The 16,588-nt window shown below is 34.8% G+C and overlaps 1 protein-coding gene across 5 annotated transcripts in view; it reads left to right on the forward strand.

Moving 5' to 3' along the window:
* Positions 1 to 16,588, forward strand: part of TMTC2 (transmembrane O-mannosyltransferase targeting cadherins 2) — a 444,929-nt gene that overhangs the window by 374,948 nt on the left and 53,393 nt on the right. For 3 of the 5 annotated variants that reach the window (XM_032296943.1, XM_032296988.1, XM_032296979.1), the window contains one exon: positions 2,120 to 2,183. In XM_032296943.1, the coding sequence (XP_032152834.1) occupies positions 2,120 to 2,183 (64 nt within the window). Of the gene's footprint in view, positions 1 to 2,119; positions 2,184 to 2,342; positions 4,490 to 4,510; positions 5,514 to 16,588 lie in introns of those variants that run through there. The other 2 variants (XM_032296952.1, XM_032296962.1) reach the window with 2 other exon arrangements.

Raw genomic sequence — 16,588 nt, forward strand, 5'->3', positions numbered from 1 at the left:
CTTTGGGAATTAAAGCACTGAATAATATGAAGACTTTAAAAACTAATAAACATTTTAGGGGGCAGTAAAACCTTTTAAAAGTTGAGTTTATTGTTATTTTCAAGGCATTTTATCTGATGAATTCCCCAGTTTCTGTTTTGATCTTTATCTACCTCATGAATTAAATGTCCATAAAGAGGAATATTAATGGTAGCTATACTTTCCATATTAGACATCTATCGGTTGATCTCGCTTCCAAGTAACTGACTTCTTTGTAGTATTAAGTTACTCCGATTTCCTACCTCCATGCCTTTTCTTTTCCTCTGGAGAGAACTTTTCCAGGGCATGACCTAATGAATTCTGGTTCACATTTCCAAATGAATCTGCACTAAATTGATTCTATAATTTGGTGGGGGGGGGGGCCTTCATTAAATACCCTAGTAAGGGAATTTTTACTGTTTCATACCAGACTAAAGTACTTCTCTTGACATAGCGAAATTGAGCTTTAACATTTATGAGAATATAAATTGCAACAGCACATTGTAACATGTCATGGGTCCAGTAGAGCCTTAGGTCAAGGGTTTTTACTTTCTTTATAACCCCTATTAAAAATAGCAGTGTTTTAATTATTTTTCCTTTAAAAATTAGAAAAATATGTCCTGCTCCCCAGAGAGATGTTATCTTCAGTTATTTCTATAATTTATATGGTTGCATGGGGTATGTCTTTATAGTTTGTATTTGGCTTGACCAAAGTACAAATTCACTTTTATTGGTATGGCTAGTTAACCTTCTCTTTTAAAACTTGAATATGTTTTTCTAATTGAGAAAGTTAATTTTTGTGTTCTCTTCATCCTTGACCTGTTCTTGTCTCAAAAGCTTCATAACATCACGGCTTCAAGAGACTATTCCACCGTTTTAACTGCAGGACCCCCAGTCATTTACTACTGTTGTCACATCATAGATATACCATATATGTCATCCAAAATTGAATTTGGCATTTTCCTATAGCACTTTTTCTCTGCCACTCAAATACTGTCACCAGATTCCAGCTCAACCTCCATGAGCTTCTTAGATCTTATTACCTGCCATCTTAGAAGGTCTTCTGAAGCAGAATGGTATGATAAAAATATATATTGTTTGTTAAAGAATGACTAGCTGGACTTCCTTAGAACCCTGCTTCTGGTCATGAGCTGGCTGAACCTAGGTCTTTGCTGTGAGTTACAGGAATAGGCAGTGAACAAATCTATCTGTAAATTTCGGTGCACATCTTATTTGTACAAGTCAGTTGTACTACTCACAGTATTTGGTGGCTGTGAGCAAGTGAAATGAACTGTAGCTATTTGAAGGGTATGAGAGCTATAGAATTCACTGTAGACTGGAAGGCTTAAATCAACAGGAAACAAGGTAGCCTCAGTGGCCCAGCAGTGAGATATACAAAGGCAGTTCTTTATAAGGAGGAGTCTGGCTAGTAAGTAGTCCCATTGCTTCTACCATTGTGAGTAAATTCTGGCCATCCTTTTATCTTTTTGTGACTTAGGAATGAAAGTCCTAAGTAACAAGAACATCCATTTAGCTGAGGTTAAGTCATGTGCTAATCCTGGTGGCCAGAGTCCAAGGGGAGACGTAATCTGGCCTTTTTATTTTTTCTGTTGACTACACACCATGGAAAGTTCCCTCCATGCTGGAAGAAAAGAAGTGTTTCTAGACAGATGTGGAATTTTGAAAATCCTGCAGATGTTTACTGTTTTCATTAAACAAAGCAACTAATTACTAATTTTGACAATTTATTTTTAGAATTGAGATTCTTCTAGGTTATGATGTCGATGCTGGAAAACCCCAATACTATAATGTATTACCTAGTTTTCCATGGAAAAGGAGAATAACTTTTCTAATTCCTAATATGTAAATGTAAAATAAGAACACCCACTGAATAGGATTATGTTAAGATACTATTTATAATGCCCTAAATACAATAACAAGTGCAAAGCAAACACTCAAATTTTAAGTCTTTTTCTGCTTGGACAACGTATTGTTTGGTGTGATCAGAATTTTTTTAAATTAACGTTATTTTGCTGCACAATGATCCTATTTGTTATTCTAAAATAAATGCTATAGTTGTATTTTATTTTTTCTTTTACAGACAGGCTAGCCTCAATGAAGCAGCCGAGAAGTATTACGATCTGGCAGCCAGGCTGAGGCCTAATGTAAGTACTTTCCTAGTGAGAAACATTTTCAGAGGGATAGACTCCAAGCATATAGTAGATTTAAGACAAAGAAGCGTCGTGATACTGGTTTTTTGTTTTTTTTTGTTGTTGTTTTTTCTTTCTCTCTCTGATCTCTTGTTTTGAATACCTGCTAAACAGCTGATTCAACAATAAAATCTTCCAGTCTCAAGCTTCTTTTTCTAGAGGTAGATTTGCTGCTTTCTAGCCTGTGTAAAGCTCCATAAGATTTTTATCACTTGAACACAGGCATTAGCATTACTAAATACTTCGTATTTGGATGACTTTTAAAATTAATTCCTTGGAGGTTTTTTTGTCTGTGGCATTAAATACCTATTATTTTTTGATTCTCATGTATCATCAGACCTCAAGCTGTATGCCCCTTTTCTATTCCACAGTCCTCATTTCTAATAGTTGTGCTTTTCAACTTTATCAAGAATATTTTCATTACAGTTTTTCTTGGGGTAATCACACTTCCATAAAGTAAGATGGGTATAAATTAGATCTCTCCTATTGAAATAGAGTAACCATTTATGAGAAAATAAGAACTGGTTTTGTCTCAGTCTTCTAAGCACATTTTATTTGCAACACATCTCTGAACTCCAGGGCATTCCTTTTATTTTCATACACATTCTGCATCTCTCGCCAATACTAAAATCTTCTACCCTGTTCTTCACGTCAAGACCATCTATTAGAAAGTGTAATTTTGAAACAGTAATGAAAGTGCACATGTGATGTGAGTGCAAATAATGGGATCAGTCTCATTTCTCTACAGTAACTCATCCATTGGGCAAGCATCTATAGAGTGCCTGCTTTGTGGTAGAATACAGAGATCTCATATCCTAAAGGACCACACAGTGTAGCAGGCAAGACTGCACACAACCAACTAATTGAAATACAGTGTAGTGATTCTTATACAGAGGTATGTACAGTCCTCTGAGAGCACAAAAGAGGAGGATTAATGCTCCCTGAAAGAGACCTATGTGGGAGGTAGCTATTTTTCTTTCCAGGAGATTCATCCACTTGCAACCTTAGCACTGAATCTCAACGCCTCTTGAGTTTATTTGAGGGACAAAAAAAATATCTTTTTCTTAAACATCCTAAGGCTCATCACTGAGACCACAAAAACAAAAGACAGATTAACAATAGAAAAGCATAGAAATTTATTTAATATACATTTTACCTGAAATGGGAGCCTTCAGAAATGATGACCCAGGAAAATATTTTTTGTAGACATCATGCAGAGGTATGATTAGAAGACAAAATGTTATGATCTCATGGTAATAAATTGGCAGGAACTTAGAAAGTCCTGTTTTTTCTTCTTCTCATTTTCCCTGTGTATTCAGAGATAAGGTGTTAATGAGGGTTTTATTAACTACTACACGGGAGAAGGGAGGGAGAAGGTCATAGAGTGAGCTTTCTTATTCTGCAGTTTTGTTTCCTTTAGCTTAAAATACTCAATAATACAAGGAACTATACTTTCGGGTGGCTGTTCCGAACCCTGTGACATTAATTATCAGATGTTTCAAGAATTGATAAGCAGTTTGTAACAGAAGAAAATAATTTCATAATCATATGGTGAGAGCAATGACAGCTAAAATTTATTGAGCACTTATTATTACGTGCCAAGCACTATGCTAACTACTTCATTTCTCACAACAACCGACAGATACTTTTGTGATCCCTATTCTGTGGAAGGGCTGAGAAGTAATAACTCACCCACCATCAAAACCAAATGGAATCACACCATAACTCAGGCCACTGAATGCATAAGAGAAGTCTTGATTGAAAAAACGCAGCCATATCTTAGAGAGAAAAGGCAAGCCAGAAATTTGGAAAATCTAAATAATGATAGACATTTTATTTATTTATTCAGTAATATTTACAGAGTACCAGCTATTACTCTAGGCAGTGGCTATACAGCGGTAAGCAAAATGGTTAGGAGCTCACAGTCTAGTCTGAGAAGGAGCTAGTAGTATGTTCAGACAGGGAGTGATAAGTGCTTTAGAGAAAGCTGGAGCAGCCCAAGTGGGTTAGGAGTTGCGGCAGGGAAGGGGGTGGCGTGCAACAGGCATGCCTTTGTAAATGCCCAAGGTGGGCAGCTTTGTGCAGTATTTCTAGGAAAAGAGTTGAATTTGAAGTCTTAAACTTATTGTAACTTCATTAAAGGCAGAGATCAGAGTTTTTGTTTTCTTTTTTTAATTACCTTCACATTAATAGAATGCTCTAAACACACATAATGCGTGATACTTAAGTGCAATTGTTTTTTGAGTACTAGTCACTTGAGTGTCATGTTTATTTTTTGTCAAGTGGTTGGTGAAATGATTCATCTTCAGCATATTATAATGGGTTAGTGAGAGAAGAGCTACCTGACTTACCTGACCTGAACTAAAAAATGAAAGACACTCAGGCATTACAAGATTTGAGCCTGATTTGTGAAATGGTTAATACTAAAAGACTAACCAAATCATAAAATCAATATTTAATTTCCAACTCAAAGCCATTCTTTTCTGAACCTTCGAAATGTTTCCTCATAAACCTACTGCAGACTGCCTTTGAAAATATGTTTATTCAAATGATACTTACCTTATCTGGCAACAGTACATTTAAAGTGGGTGGGATAGAATAAAATGTTCATATGTAACAGTAAATAAATGGTATTACAATTGATGGATCAACAGATATGATATTTTCCTAATCTGTTTTCAGAATTGTATTTTGACTTACAGTATGTGATCTAGGTGAGTAAAACACCACAGCACAGAGGAAAGAGTGATAAAATATAAACCATGGCTGTAATATAAATTTCCGTTCTGAAATGAAGAGACCTATTTAAACAAGAGCCCATGTAATGATTTATTAGCAATTACACCTCTGATCTGAATTAAAGCATTCATTTAATATTCTTCCTGTTTATAGCTGTTTATTACCTTTGTTCATAAAAAACATTCTTTGTTATTTTTGTGCTTTTAACTTAATAAATTTGTTGTCTGCCTATATGAGAGCATAGCTAACAGACCTCAACTCCAGTCTTCTATTTAAGAGTTCCATTGTTTTTTCTAGTTTTCTCTCCTGCAAAGTAATCTAATTTTACTCTTATTTTTTATAAAGTATTTTCTTCTATTTTTTAAGTGCCCCCGAAAGGGTAACAATCAGTAGCTTATGCGGGAGATTCTTAAAGGTCACGACTATACATAGTAAAATAGGAAACTGCAACCTTTGTATACTATCACTTATTACAGTCATATTTAAAAAACTGCCAATTGTCTGCAGGATATTCTTTTTTAATAAAATACCTATTCCATTTCTTCAGTATGTCCCCTGATGAATTTCTTTCTTTATTCTATGCTGTGAAAGCCACATTTTTTCACATAATTTACTTTGAAACTGTTAATTGAATTTTTGCATCATTTTATATATAAAGAATTCCAGTGATCAAATACTAAAATAATGAAAGATGTCTACATTAACTGGCCCAAAATAAGTTTTAGATTCTAATGTTGTCTCTTCGTCAGAGATGTTCAATACCTCGTCATTTACCAAAATACATAGTTAGTCTGTTTATTTAAAAAAGATACCATTACCATTTTAAAGTTTTATTTACTTGATTCTTGGGGCTGATTGTGCTAAAATTAAACCTTATAATAGATTAAAACATGTTACTATAGTAAGAAAACTTACCAACATTGCCTTTTTAAGTTTTTATAGTTTTAATTTTCTATTGTTTTAAATAAATTGACCTTTCTTTGGAGGTTACTTTAAATAGACAACCATGTTCTCTGTCTTCTCTCTCACTTATGCGCATCAAAAATGCTGACTCTGGAGGACTGTAGGGGACATTTAAATGAAAGTACTTTGTTCTTCCTGTGGGAATTAAGCCAAATTCTACATTAACTAATGAATTTTTAAAAAATGGTTAATGTGAAGAATGAGAAATTTGCATAGTACAAAGTCACCTGCTTTTACTTGGCTTTTAGTAAACTCTAGAGTCAACAGAGGGTACTTAGCAATGATAGGTCTGTACATCTTATATTTTGGGGGATGTAATTGTTTTTAGTATGAATTTATTCAATTTATTTTTTATCAAGTTCCGACTTTTTGTAAGACTGTGCTAAAGGCAGTAGGATTTGAAAGTTATGAAAAATTAACCTTGTCCTTGAGACATGTACAATCTAATGGGGGCGGGAGTGGAGGAAAGAGCATGGGATTGGGGTTCCTATGTTCTCTCCTCCAATCCCAATCAAACATCAGGGCCATAAATAATGCCATCTAATAAGTGCTTTGTGAGACATACGAGCTAGGTATAAGCAAAGTGCACAGGAGAGAGAAATGACTTTAAGCTGGATTGAGCTGAAGAGGCACTGAGTCACAGTTGACAAGCTAAGAGAAGCTTGAAATGATAGGATGCTTATAGGTGAGGATTTTAGCAAGAACAAGGAGAGAATTCTGGCAGATAGAACTGTATACATGAACCGGGGCAAGGGGCAGGGTACAGAGAGGAAGGGTATGGGGAAGATAGAACTGGAAACTAGCATAAAACCAGAGGAAAGGCAGTGAGTACCATACTAAAAATTTGGAGTTTGTATTTTAAAATGTTATTAAGCAAAGTGACATAATGAAAAGAGTAATTTAGGATGACCATTTATGTGGTGGAATGAAAAATGACGGTTGTGTTTGAGGAAATAGAGTTGGGAGATACAGCCTTGGGAAAACTAAATAAAAGGTCACGATAATAGTATAGGCATAAAGCAGTGAGATTAAAGTACAGAAATGGAGAGGAATGGAAAAGAACATAAAGATAAATTAAGCCATAGATTATTTCACAAGATGTGAGTAAGATAATTAGCCACTGTAAGTGTTCCAACATTTTGATTTTAGGTAACTTGGAAGAAAAGAAACGCCACAAAGATAAATATTGTAATCAAATCAGAGGGCTATATTTATTCCAAGAACAAAATGTTTAGACTGAGTAAATTCTGAGTGAGAGAATATGCTTACTCTAATTTTGTAATGGAGCATTCCTATTAAAGAAGGCAGTGAGAAGAAAGGCCATAGTTGGGGATAGAGATGTGGGAGTCATTTGCAGAAAGGAAATGGTACCAAAGTGGATAAGATCACCAAAGGAGGGAATATACAGAAGAGAGGAGAGCCTATTTCAGACATTTGGGAATTTCTACATTTGAAATTTACGATGAGGAAGGCAGCCAAGACAGTGACAGGACATGGAAAGGAAAGTTGATGAGCAGGGGACAGAAAAAGTCCATCGACTTCCAAGAGTAAGGACATTTGTGGCCTCTGGGAGTACAGTTTCACACAAGTGGTGCGAGCAGTTAAGGAAATGGAGAATTGGAAGTGAGCGGTATAAGACTTACTCTGTAATGATGTTTGAAAATAAATATTAAGTTTGAGTTTCTTACAAATTAAAGATAGATGTTGAATGTTTATGTCTGGTGTTAAATAGGATACTAAAAATGTGTGTATGCATGTAAATATGAGACTGAAAATGTGTCCAAGGTGAGGGGGACGCAAAGGAAATATCAGAGATCTTTAAGCGTTGCTTCCTCCCCAGTGACTCAAGAAGAAAAAGGCGGCTGTGAAGATATAGAGAGAAAAACAAAACTAGAAATAGAGGGGAGGTAACGTTAGGTGGTAAATTATTTTAATTATGCTCATTTGATTATCTGCTAATGCTGTGGGGAAAAAAAGGATAGAGTTTTATGTTAAAGACTTGTGAACAACTCCATGTTCTGAGGAGCACAGTAGGTAATATTTGATTCAGGTCTGTACTATCTACATGGGATAAATAAGTATCCATGAGAACACATTGTTTTTGTGATGACTGGTAGATTACTTCTAGTTTTGACTCAGCTCTCTGATATTTATGCTAAATGTTGTATTTGCACTTTGCATTTCTTATATGTAGAATATTTTACAAATATTCAATGTGTATTTAGTATATGTGAATTAAAGGGAAAATATCTTTCAAGGATTATATTATCCTATAGAAAACTTCATGTATGTATTATACCTTTCCCAGGTACCTAGAACATAAATTATATCAGAACATTATTATAAAATCAAAGCCAATATTATCCATTTGGACTCTTTAGCAATGATTATATGTCAGAAATTAAAGTTGGAAATATGGGAAGAGAAGATTCAAATAAATGAGCTTATTGACAAAGTGCAGCTGTGTTAAAGGTAGTCCGCATATTCTGTAATATATTACTTTCAATTTGGAGTATAGTTTTTATGCTGAATATGGTGGTAGAGGAATAACTATGGAGTGGAAATAACCTCTAAGACTGAGATCTGAGGGAAAAGGTTAATTACTTAATTGAGCTATTATTAATTGAAGGGATATAAAATTTCCCACATATATAGGTATGTTCTAATGGGAAAGATATTCTTCAACCCTAATTAGAACAAAAAAAACCCATAAAACCAAGTTTAATGGCACAGATTCGGATTTCACCATATAAAGGATTATTATTTTGTTGGAAAATATTGACAAGATTAATAATAATTTGCCTGGGAAGCAGTTAAACCACATTTCTGCTTGTAAATGGGGGAGGAGCCATACGCCTCTTGCAAAACTTTCCACAAGCCTCTGTGATGTGGGAATACTGCATACCATATGTCTCTTGACTTTTAGGCATTGATTTTATGTGGATCCCAGAATCACTAGATTGACTTTATGAGTAAGGTTTATTTTAATACTGCACATATATATTCCACTTTGACTAGTTTTTGTCATTTACAAATGCGTCTGCATATTTTATTTATTTTTAATTTTTTATATTTTTATTTTTCCAAAAGTTGGGGTACCAGTGGTATTTGGTTACATGAGTACTTTAGTAGTAATTTGTGAGATTTTGGTGCACCCATCACCCGAGGATTACACACTGCACTATATTTGTAGTCTTTTATCCCTCACTCCCCTCCCGTTCTTCCCCCCAAGTTTCCAAGGTTCATTGTATCATTTTTATGCCTTTGAGTCCTCATAACCTAGCTCCTACATATCATTGAGAACAAAACAATATTTAGTTTTCCATTCCTGAGTTGCATTCAGGTCACTGCAAATGCTGTTAATTCATTCATTTTATGGCAGCATAGTATTCTATCATATACATATACCACAGTGTCTTTATTTACTTGTTGATTGATGGGCATTTGGGTTGGTTCCACAATTTTGCCATTGTGAATTGTGCCACTATAAACATGTGTGTGCAAGACTCTTTTTCAGATAGTGACTACTTTTCCTCTGGGTAGATACCCAGTAGTGGGATTGCTGGATCAAATGGTAGTTCTACTTTTAGTTTTTTTGTAAGGAAGCTGCACACTGTTTTCCATAATGGCTGTACTAGTTTACACTCCCAACACCAGTGTAGAATTGTTCCCCATTTGTCACATCCGTGCCAACATCTACTGTTTTTTTTTGTTTGTTTGTTTTGTTTTGTTTTGTTTTTAATTATTATGGCCATTCTTGTAGGAATAAGGTGGTATCTCATTGTGGTTTTCATTTGCATTTCTCTGAACATTAGTGATTTTGAGCATTTTTCATATGTTTGCTGGCCATTTGTATATCTTCTTTTGAGAATTGCCTATTTATGTTTTAGCTCATTTTTCGATGGGATTGTTTGTTTTTTCCTTACTGATTTGAGTTTGTTGTAGATTCTGGATATTAGTCTTTTGTGAGATGCATAGATTGTGAAGATTTTCTCCCACTCTCTGGACTGTCTGTTTACTCTGCTGACTGTTCCTTTTGCTGGGCAAAAGCTCTTTAGTTTAATTAGGTCCCAGCTATTTATCTTTGTTTTTATTGCATTTCCTTTTGGGTTCTTTGTCCTGAAATCCTTGTCTAAGCCGATGTCTAGAGGGTTTTTCCAATGTCATCTTCTAAAATTTTTATAGTTTATGGTTTATAGTTTATAGTCAGGTCATAGGTTTATGTCCTTAATCCATCTTGAGTAGATTTTTGTATAACGTGAGAGATGAGGATCCAGTGTCACTCTCCTACATGTGGCTAGCCAGTTATCCCAGCACCATTTGTTGAACGGGTTGTCCTTTCACCACTATATCTTTTTGTTTGCTTTATCAAAGATCGGTTGGCTGTAAGTGTTTAGGTTTATTTCTGGCTTCTCTATTCTGTTACATTGGTCTGTTTTCATACTAGTACCATGCTGTTTTGGTGACTATGACTTTATAATATAGTTTGAAATCAGGTAGTGTGATGCCTCCAGATTTGTTCTTTTTGCTTAGTCTTGCTTTGGCTATGTGGGCTCTTTTTTGGTTCACTATGAATTTTATTGTTTTTCTAATTCTATGAAGAATGATGGTGGTATTTTGATGAGAACTGTGTTGAATTTATAGATTACTTTTGGCAATGTGGTCATTTTCAAAATATTGATTCTACCCCTCCGTGAGCATGGGATGTGTTTCCATTTGTTTGTATCGTCTATGATTACTTTCCGCAATGTTTTGTAATTTTCCTTGTAGATGTCCTTCAACTACTTGGTTAGGTGTATTCCTAAGTATTTTAATTTTTTTGCAGCTATTGTAAAAAGGATTGAGTTCTTGATTTTATTCTTTGTTTGGTCACTATTGTCGTATAGAAGAGTTACTAATTTGTATGCATTCATCTTGTATCTGCAAACTTTGCTGAATTCTTTTATTTATTTTATTCTAAGAGCTTTCTGGAGAAGTCCTTAAGATTTTCATGAAAAAGGATCATATCAGCAAACAGTGACAGTTTGACTTCCTCTTTACTGATTTGGATACCCTTTATTTATTTTTTCTTGTCTAATTGTTCTGGCTAGGACTTCCAGTACTATGTTGAAGAGGAGTGGTGATAGTAGGCATCCTTGTCTTGTTCCAGTTCTCAGAAGGAATGCCTTCCACTTTTCCCCAGTCAGTATTATGTTGACTGTGAGTCTGTCATAGATGGCTTTTAGTACACTAAAGCTTGTCCCTTGTATGGCAATTTTGCTGAGAGTTTTAATCATAAAGCAATGCTGGATTTTGTTGAATGCTTTTTCTGCATCTGTTGAGATGATCATGTGATTTTTGTTTTTAGTTTTGTTTATATGGTGTATCACATTTATTGACTTGTGTATATTAAACCATCCCTGCATCCTTACTATGAAACCCACTTAATCATGGTAGATTATATTTTTGATATGTTACTGAATTTGGTTAACTAGTATTTTGTTAAGGATTTTAGTATCAATGTTCATCAAGGATATTGGTCTGTAGTTTTCTTTTTTGGTTATATCCTTTCCTGGGTTTGATATCAGGGTGATACTGGCTTCATAAAATGAATTATGGAGGGTTCCTTTTTTCTCTATCTTGTGGAATAGTTTCAAAAGAATTGGTACCAGTTCTTCTTTAAATGTCTGGCAGACAATTCTGCTGTGAATCTCTCTGGTCCTGGACTTTTTTTTGTTGGTAATTTTTTAATTACTATTTCAATCTTGCTGCTCATTGGATCTTAAAGTTTATTCACACCCAAATTAACTCCTCAAATGCTTCTTCTACTTCAGTTCATAGACACTTCATCACATTGTCATTACGTATATTTTTACACACGTCAGTAGAAATCAAATACCTAATTCCAGCAAGATAAATGCTCACTTCCCTGACAACCTCAGTTATGTCAGCATCAATTTCGGTCCCATCCTGCCCATCATATCTGTCTTCAAATTCCTTTCCATTTTAGGCCTCTTTTCCAAATTACATTCATGCTGCAGTTATTTTCTTCTGACAGGTTGGAAGGCTAGTTTCTGGTGTATTCACTTCTCTCCGCTTAGATTTTAATTGCTTTGCACTGTACTTCTGTTTTGCAAATTTAGACAAACCAGAAAAAAACTGTATTTCTGAAGCGTTTACTGTTTTTCTTCTCTCTGAGTTTCCATGCTTATGGAAGGATAGCGAATACAGCCCACTTGTTTATTAGCTATTGGTGTGGGCAAGTTGCAGCCTAGGCTGAGGTCAGATTGTCATACTGACCTATACTAAATTTACAGTTTTCCCAGTCTCAGGGTATTGTTATTCATCACAATCTACATGCAATCATTTTTAAAGAATATTTTTTCAATATATACTTGTATACTCTTGTTGTATAAGTGTGTGTTTTAGATTTACAACCAGAAAGATCAGGGGAGTTGAAGCATAGCCGGAACGTAAGTAGCTCTCTGCTATAAAGAAAATCAGCTTCAGTATTGTAATTCAGGGAACATCAAAACCTTTGGGAAATTTCACTTAATTATATTCTCTGACTCCCACGTATTTATTTTTACTCACATTTCTTTGTAGGGGTATCTTTTGCATGGAGTTACAGCTATAATTGTTCAAACTGTGGGACCACACGCTAAAATTACAGTTAGTCTCTTCTCCTGCAAAGAAACCAGATAACTGATTTTTTTGAAATTCCAGCTGATGTAACCATACTGACCCACATTCCTACCTGGGAGTATCAGTTTGGGTGACTAGTGGCTGCCAACTTTGGAGGGCTATGCCCTTTCCCCAGCACCAGTCACCACATTCTTTATAATTCTCCTTGGTTGTTCCCATAGTCAGCTTCCCCCATTTCTATTATTTCACAGGTATTTATGTTTTTCTAAATATACACGAAACAGTAAACAAAAGTCACTTACATGTGTAAGTCTTTGTTCTCTCCCTCCTGCTTCTAATTCTTTCTGGAACACTCCAGCCCTCTTTTTCTACTTCTTTACCTTCCCTGTACTCCTAACTCCTTATTAACTATCTAAACCCCAATCTATATTATACCTTATCTTAAGGCAAATAAACATTAGATACATAATTAAATTTATAGGTTGATAGATTAATTTCTATTGAAAGTTCTATGTCCTTGTTAAAGAAAAATTATTCTGAGATTTTTTTAATGGAAAAGAAGATTTTATTAAAGAGTATTATGAGATGGGTCAAGACTTGTGATAGGGGAGAGAAATTAGGCTCAACTCTATAGCAAATACAGCTGGGAATTTATAGTGAAAGAGTTCAGAAAATGCTACCCCAAAATATGGCATCTTAGCATACTGACTTTTTTTCAGCTGAAGGAATTTCAGAAATGGCATGTGCAGGAAGGACCGTCTGATCTTCCACTGAGGCAGCCATAAGACACTCATGGGCATGGTGCCCATGCTGCACCTGAAGGATAGGAGCTTCATCTCCAAAGGTGAAATGAGATGGGGAGGAACCTGAACAAACAGGCCTTGCCCAGTTTTCCCCCAGTGTCTCACACTTATATCCCTCTGTCCTTTGATATTTCCCCACAGCTTTCTAATACATCAGACCTACCATAAAACACACTCGGGTTTATACAGATGTCTTCATTTTCTTATGAAGGCTGTCATATTATGTAAAACTTACATTAAATAAATTTGTGTGTCTTATGAATTTTTTTTTATTTTTTCTTCTTTTTTCTTTTATGAGCTGTGGCTTCATTGTATATGAATTATTATCTAATTTTTCTTTAACATGTTAATTTTTTTTTTTTTTTTTGAGACAGAATCTTGCTCTGTCACTAGGCTGTAGTGCAGTGGCGTGACCTTGGCTCACTGCAACCTCCACTTCCTGGATTCGAATGATTCTCCTGCCTCAGCCTCCCGAGTAGCTGGGACTACAGGCATGCGCCACCATACCCAGCTAATTTTTGTAGTTTTAGTAGAGACAGGGTTTCACCATGCTGGCCAGGATGGTCTCGATATCTTGACCTAGTGATCCGCCCACCTTGGCCTTCCAAAGTGCTGGGATTACAGGAGTGAGCCACCGCGCCTAACTGGTCTTTTTCTTAACATGGGCTTCAGCAAGTGAACCTAAGGTAGATGGAAGGAAAAGATATTTTTCCTCCCCTACAATACCTAACTAGCATAGTGAAAGATCAGTGAATGGAAAATTACTAAGGGACGACATCAAGGGTAGGAGAATTCTTGCTAAATTGACATAACAGGGTTCTCACTGAAGGTAACCAGGTGATCCGATATCAAAAGGTGGTGGATGAGAAATTTGATAAGACAAACGAAGATGATCAGATATCAAGGGTGGGGGGATTCTTGGTAAACTGACTTAGCATAATTTTCATGGCAACTGAACTAGCCAGGCTGATGACAAGACTCAAGGATGAGGCCTAGTCCTCCAAGCCTTTATCCAGACTTAGAGGAGCCTGTCTAAAGTTTGTTCTAGGACATTAATTTTCTCAGACTGTGTTGCTAAACTGTTAAAACTCCTTATCCTTGGAAAATGTAAGAATAAACAGTTGCTCTTTATCCCTTGAGAAGGATTTGGTAAAATATATTGCCATAACATTGTTTGATAAGCCCAAGAAGAGAACCGAGAAGAGTGACATCATTAAGAGGGAAAAAATATGTGCTGCAAAATTTTTCATTTTTTGTCTTAGAAACAGCTATTATTTCCTTAGATACCAAATGCCAACAAATATCTGCCGTGGTGTAATATTCACAGTTTTGTAAGTAATAGTGAACCTGCATTTTTGGTGATACCAAGAAAGTAAAACTACAGAGAAATCAGTTTCTTAACTATATGTAATTCTATGTTTTAAGTATTCTTAATTTCTATTTACATTTATGTTTGACCAGCTCTCAGGTGGTTTTTGTCTTCACTTTTTTATTCTGTCACTTGCTTTGATGATCTATACTGAAATGACTCTGAGATGCTGCTTTACAACATATTTACGTTTTCTTTTTGAAGATAAATGACAAGCTAAGGAGGGCAAATGCAGTGACATTAGAGACCTCGTGACAAGAAAGAATTATAAATGATTATTTACTTACTAAATTAGTTACTTGGAAAGTAAATTGTTCGGCTTAGGAATGCTGACTTTTAAAGAGAGAAGCAGTTTTGAAAAAAAGAAATCATTAGAATGATTTACAAAATAATATACATGTATAAGCTACTTCCAACAATTAATAACTATAAAAAATTAATTGCTTAAATCACAGTTCTCATCAAGTTCTAGAATTGATACATTTAGAACATTACTGCTACTTCTATCAGTTATTTTTTTTTTCTTATTCATCTGTCCAAGTTGCTCTATCATTATTTACTTAAGGATTTAATCACATAGGTGATAGCAGATCTTCCCCTATGGAATCTATATGCATACTACAGTTTATTCCTTGATTATATTTGTAATTTTCACTGGTTATTTATAGCATAAGGATTCTAATAAAACTCACTAAAACAAACATCTTATTTCTCCCAATATAAGAATTTGTTTTCCTGAGACAAATTATTTCTTTTCAATAGATAGTACATTTTCCACTATAATTCCAGGAACCAATGGCTCCTTTCCCTTTTTCGTAACACAGTTCAATTATCATTTCCCAAATTGTTAAACCATTTATTGTATTTTTGTAATAATAGATTTTACCTTCTACAACTGTCTCTGCTTTTACTTGTAACCACAGGTATACTATGAAACTATTAGCAAATTAGATCAGCAAAAACAAATAAATATATAATAGGCATTGCTACTTCCTCAATCCTGATGGAATACACTTTTAAGATAATACCAGAAGTTATACAAACTGTATTTGGAAAGTGTCAATATACAAAATTGAAAGACCAAAAGGTTTGTAAAATGCATTTCTGTAGGTCACTCTACTTAAACAACAAATCTAAAATACATGGACATCTATCTTAATTTATTAGTTTTCTTATGAGAAAAGAGATTATTAAGAATTTATAATTTCTTACTCATATTGAGTTACCATTCTATACATTACTGCCTCATTTTTTATATAGTTCTTTAGGCTGACATTGAGAGAAATAGATTCCTCAGGTCAGGAGGATGGAATTATATTTTGCTACCGAAGGAAGATTCTGTACTTTAATTAGTCTTGGAAAACTTTACTAGAAACACGTGTGTATGCTTAGTTTGCCTTTCATTACGTAGTACAACATTATCATTTTATTTTCCTGTATGCTGATTGACACAGTAACTCCCAACCATTTTCTATAGCTAAGGAACTTTAATGAAGAACAGATGATGGATTATACTCTCAGCACTATAGTACCAGATCATTACTTTAAACCTATTATGATTACCCTTGAATTTGTATAAACTGTATCTCCATGTTTGAAAGTTAGGAATCTTTTTTACACAGTGATATATAAGCAAATGTTCACCTAAATGGGAATCATAGTATTGAGAGGGTCAAAACTGATAATGTGTATTCAAACCAGTATTACAGGCTCACCTTTCTCTCTCTCTCTCTCTCTCTCTCTCTCTCTCTCTCCCTGTGTGTGTGTGTGTGTGTGTGTGTGTGTGTGTGTGTGTAATGAATTATTACCTAAGATTTTTTCTATCTGTAATTTGTAGAATAAACATAATATTGGGTACCATA

Source organism: Sapajus apella, unplaced genomic scaffold, assembly GCF_009761245.1.
Source record: "Sapajus apella isolate SASKATOON/1434 unplaced genomic scaffold, GSC_monkey_1.0 scaffold2, whole genome shotgun sequence".
Classification (NCBI taxonomy): Eukaryota; Metazoa; Chordata; class Mammalia; order Primates; family Cebidae; genus Sapajus; species Sapajus apella.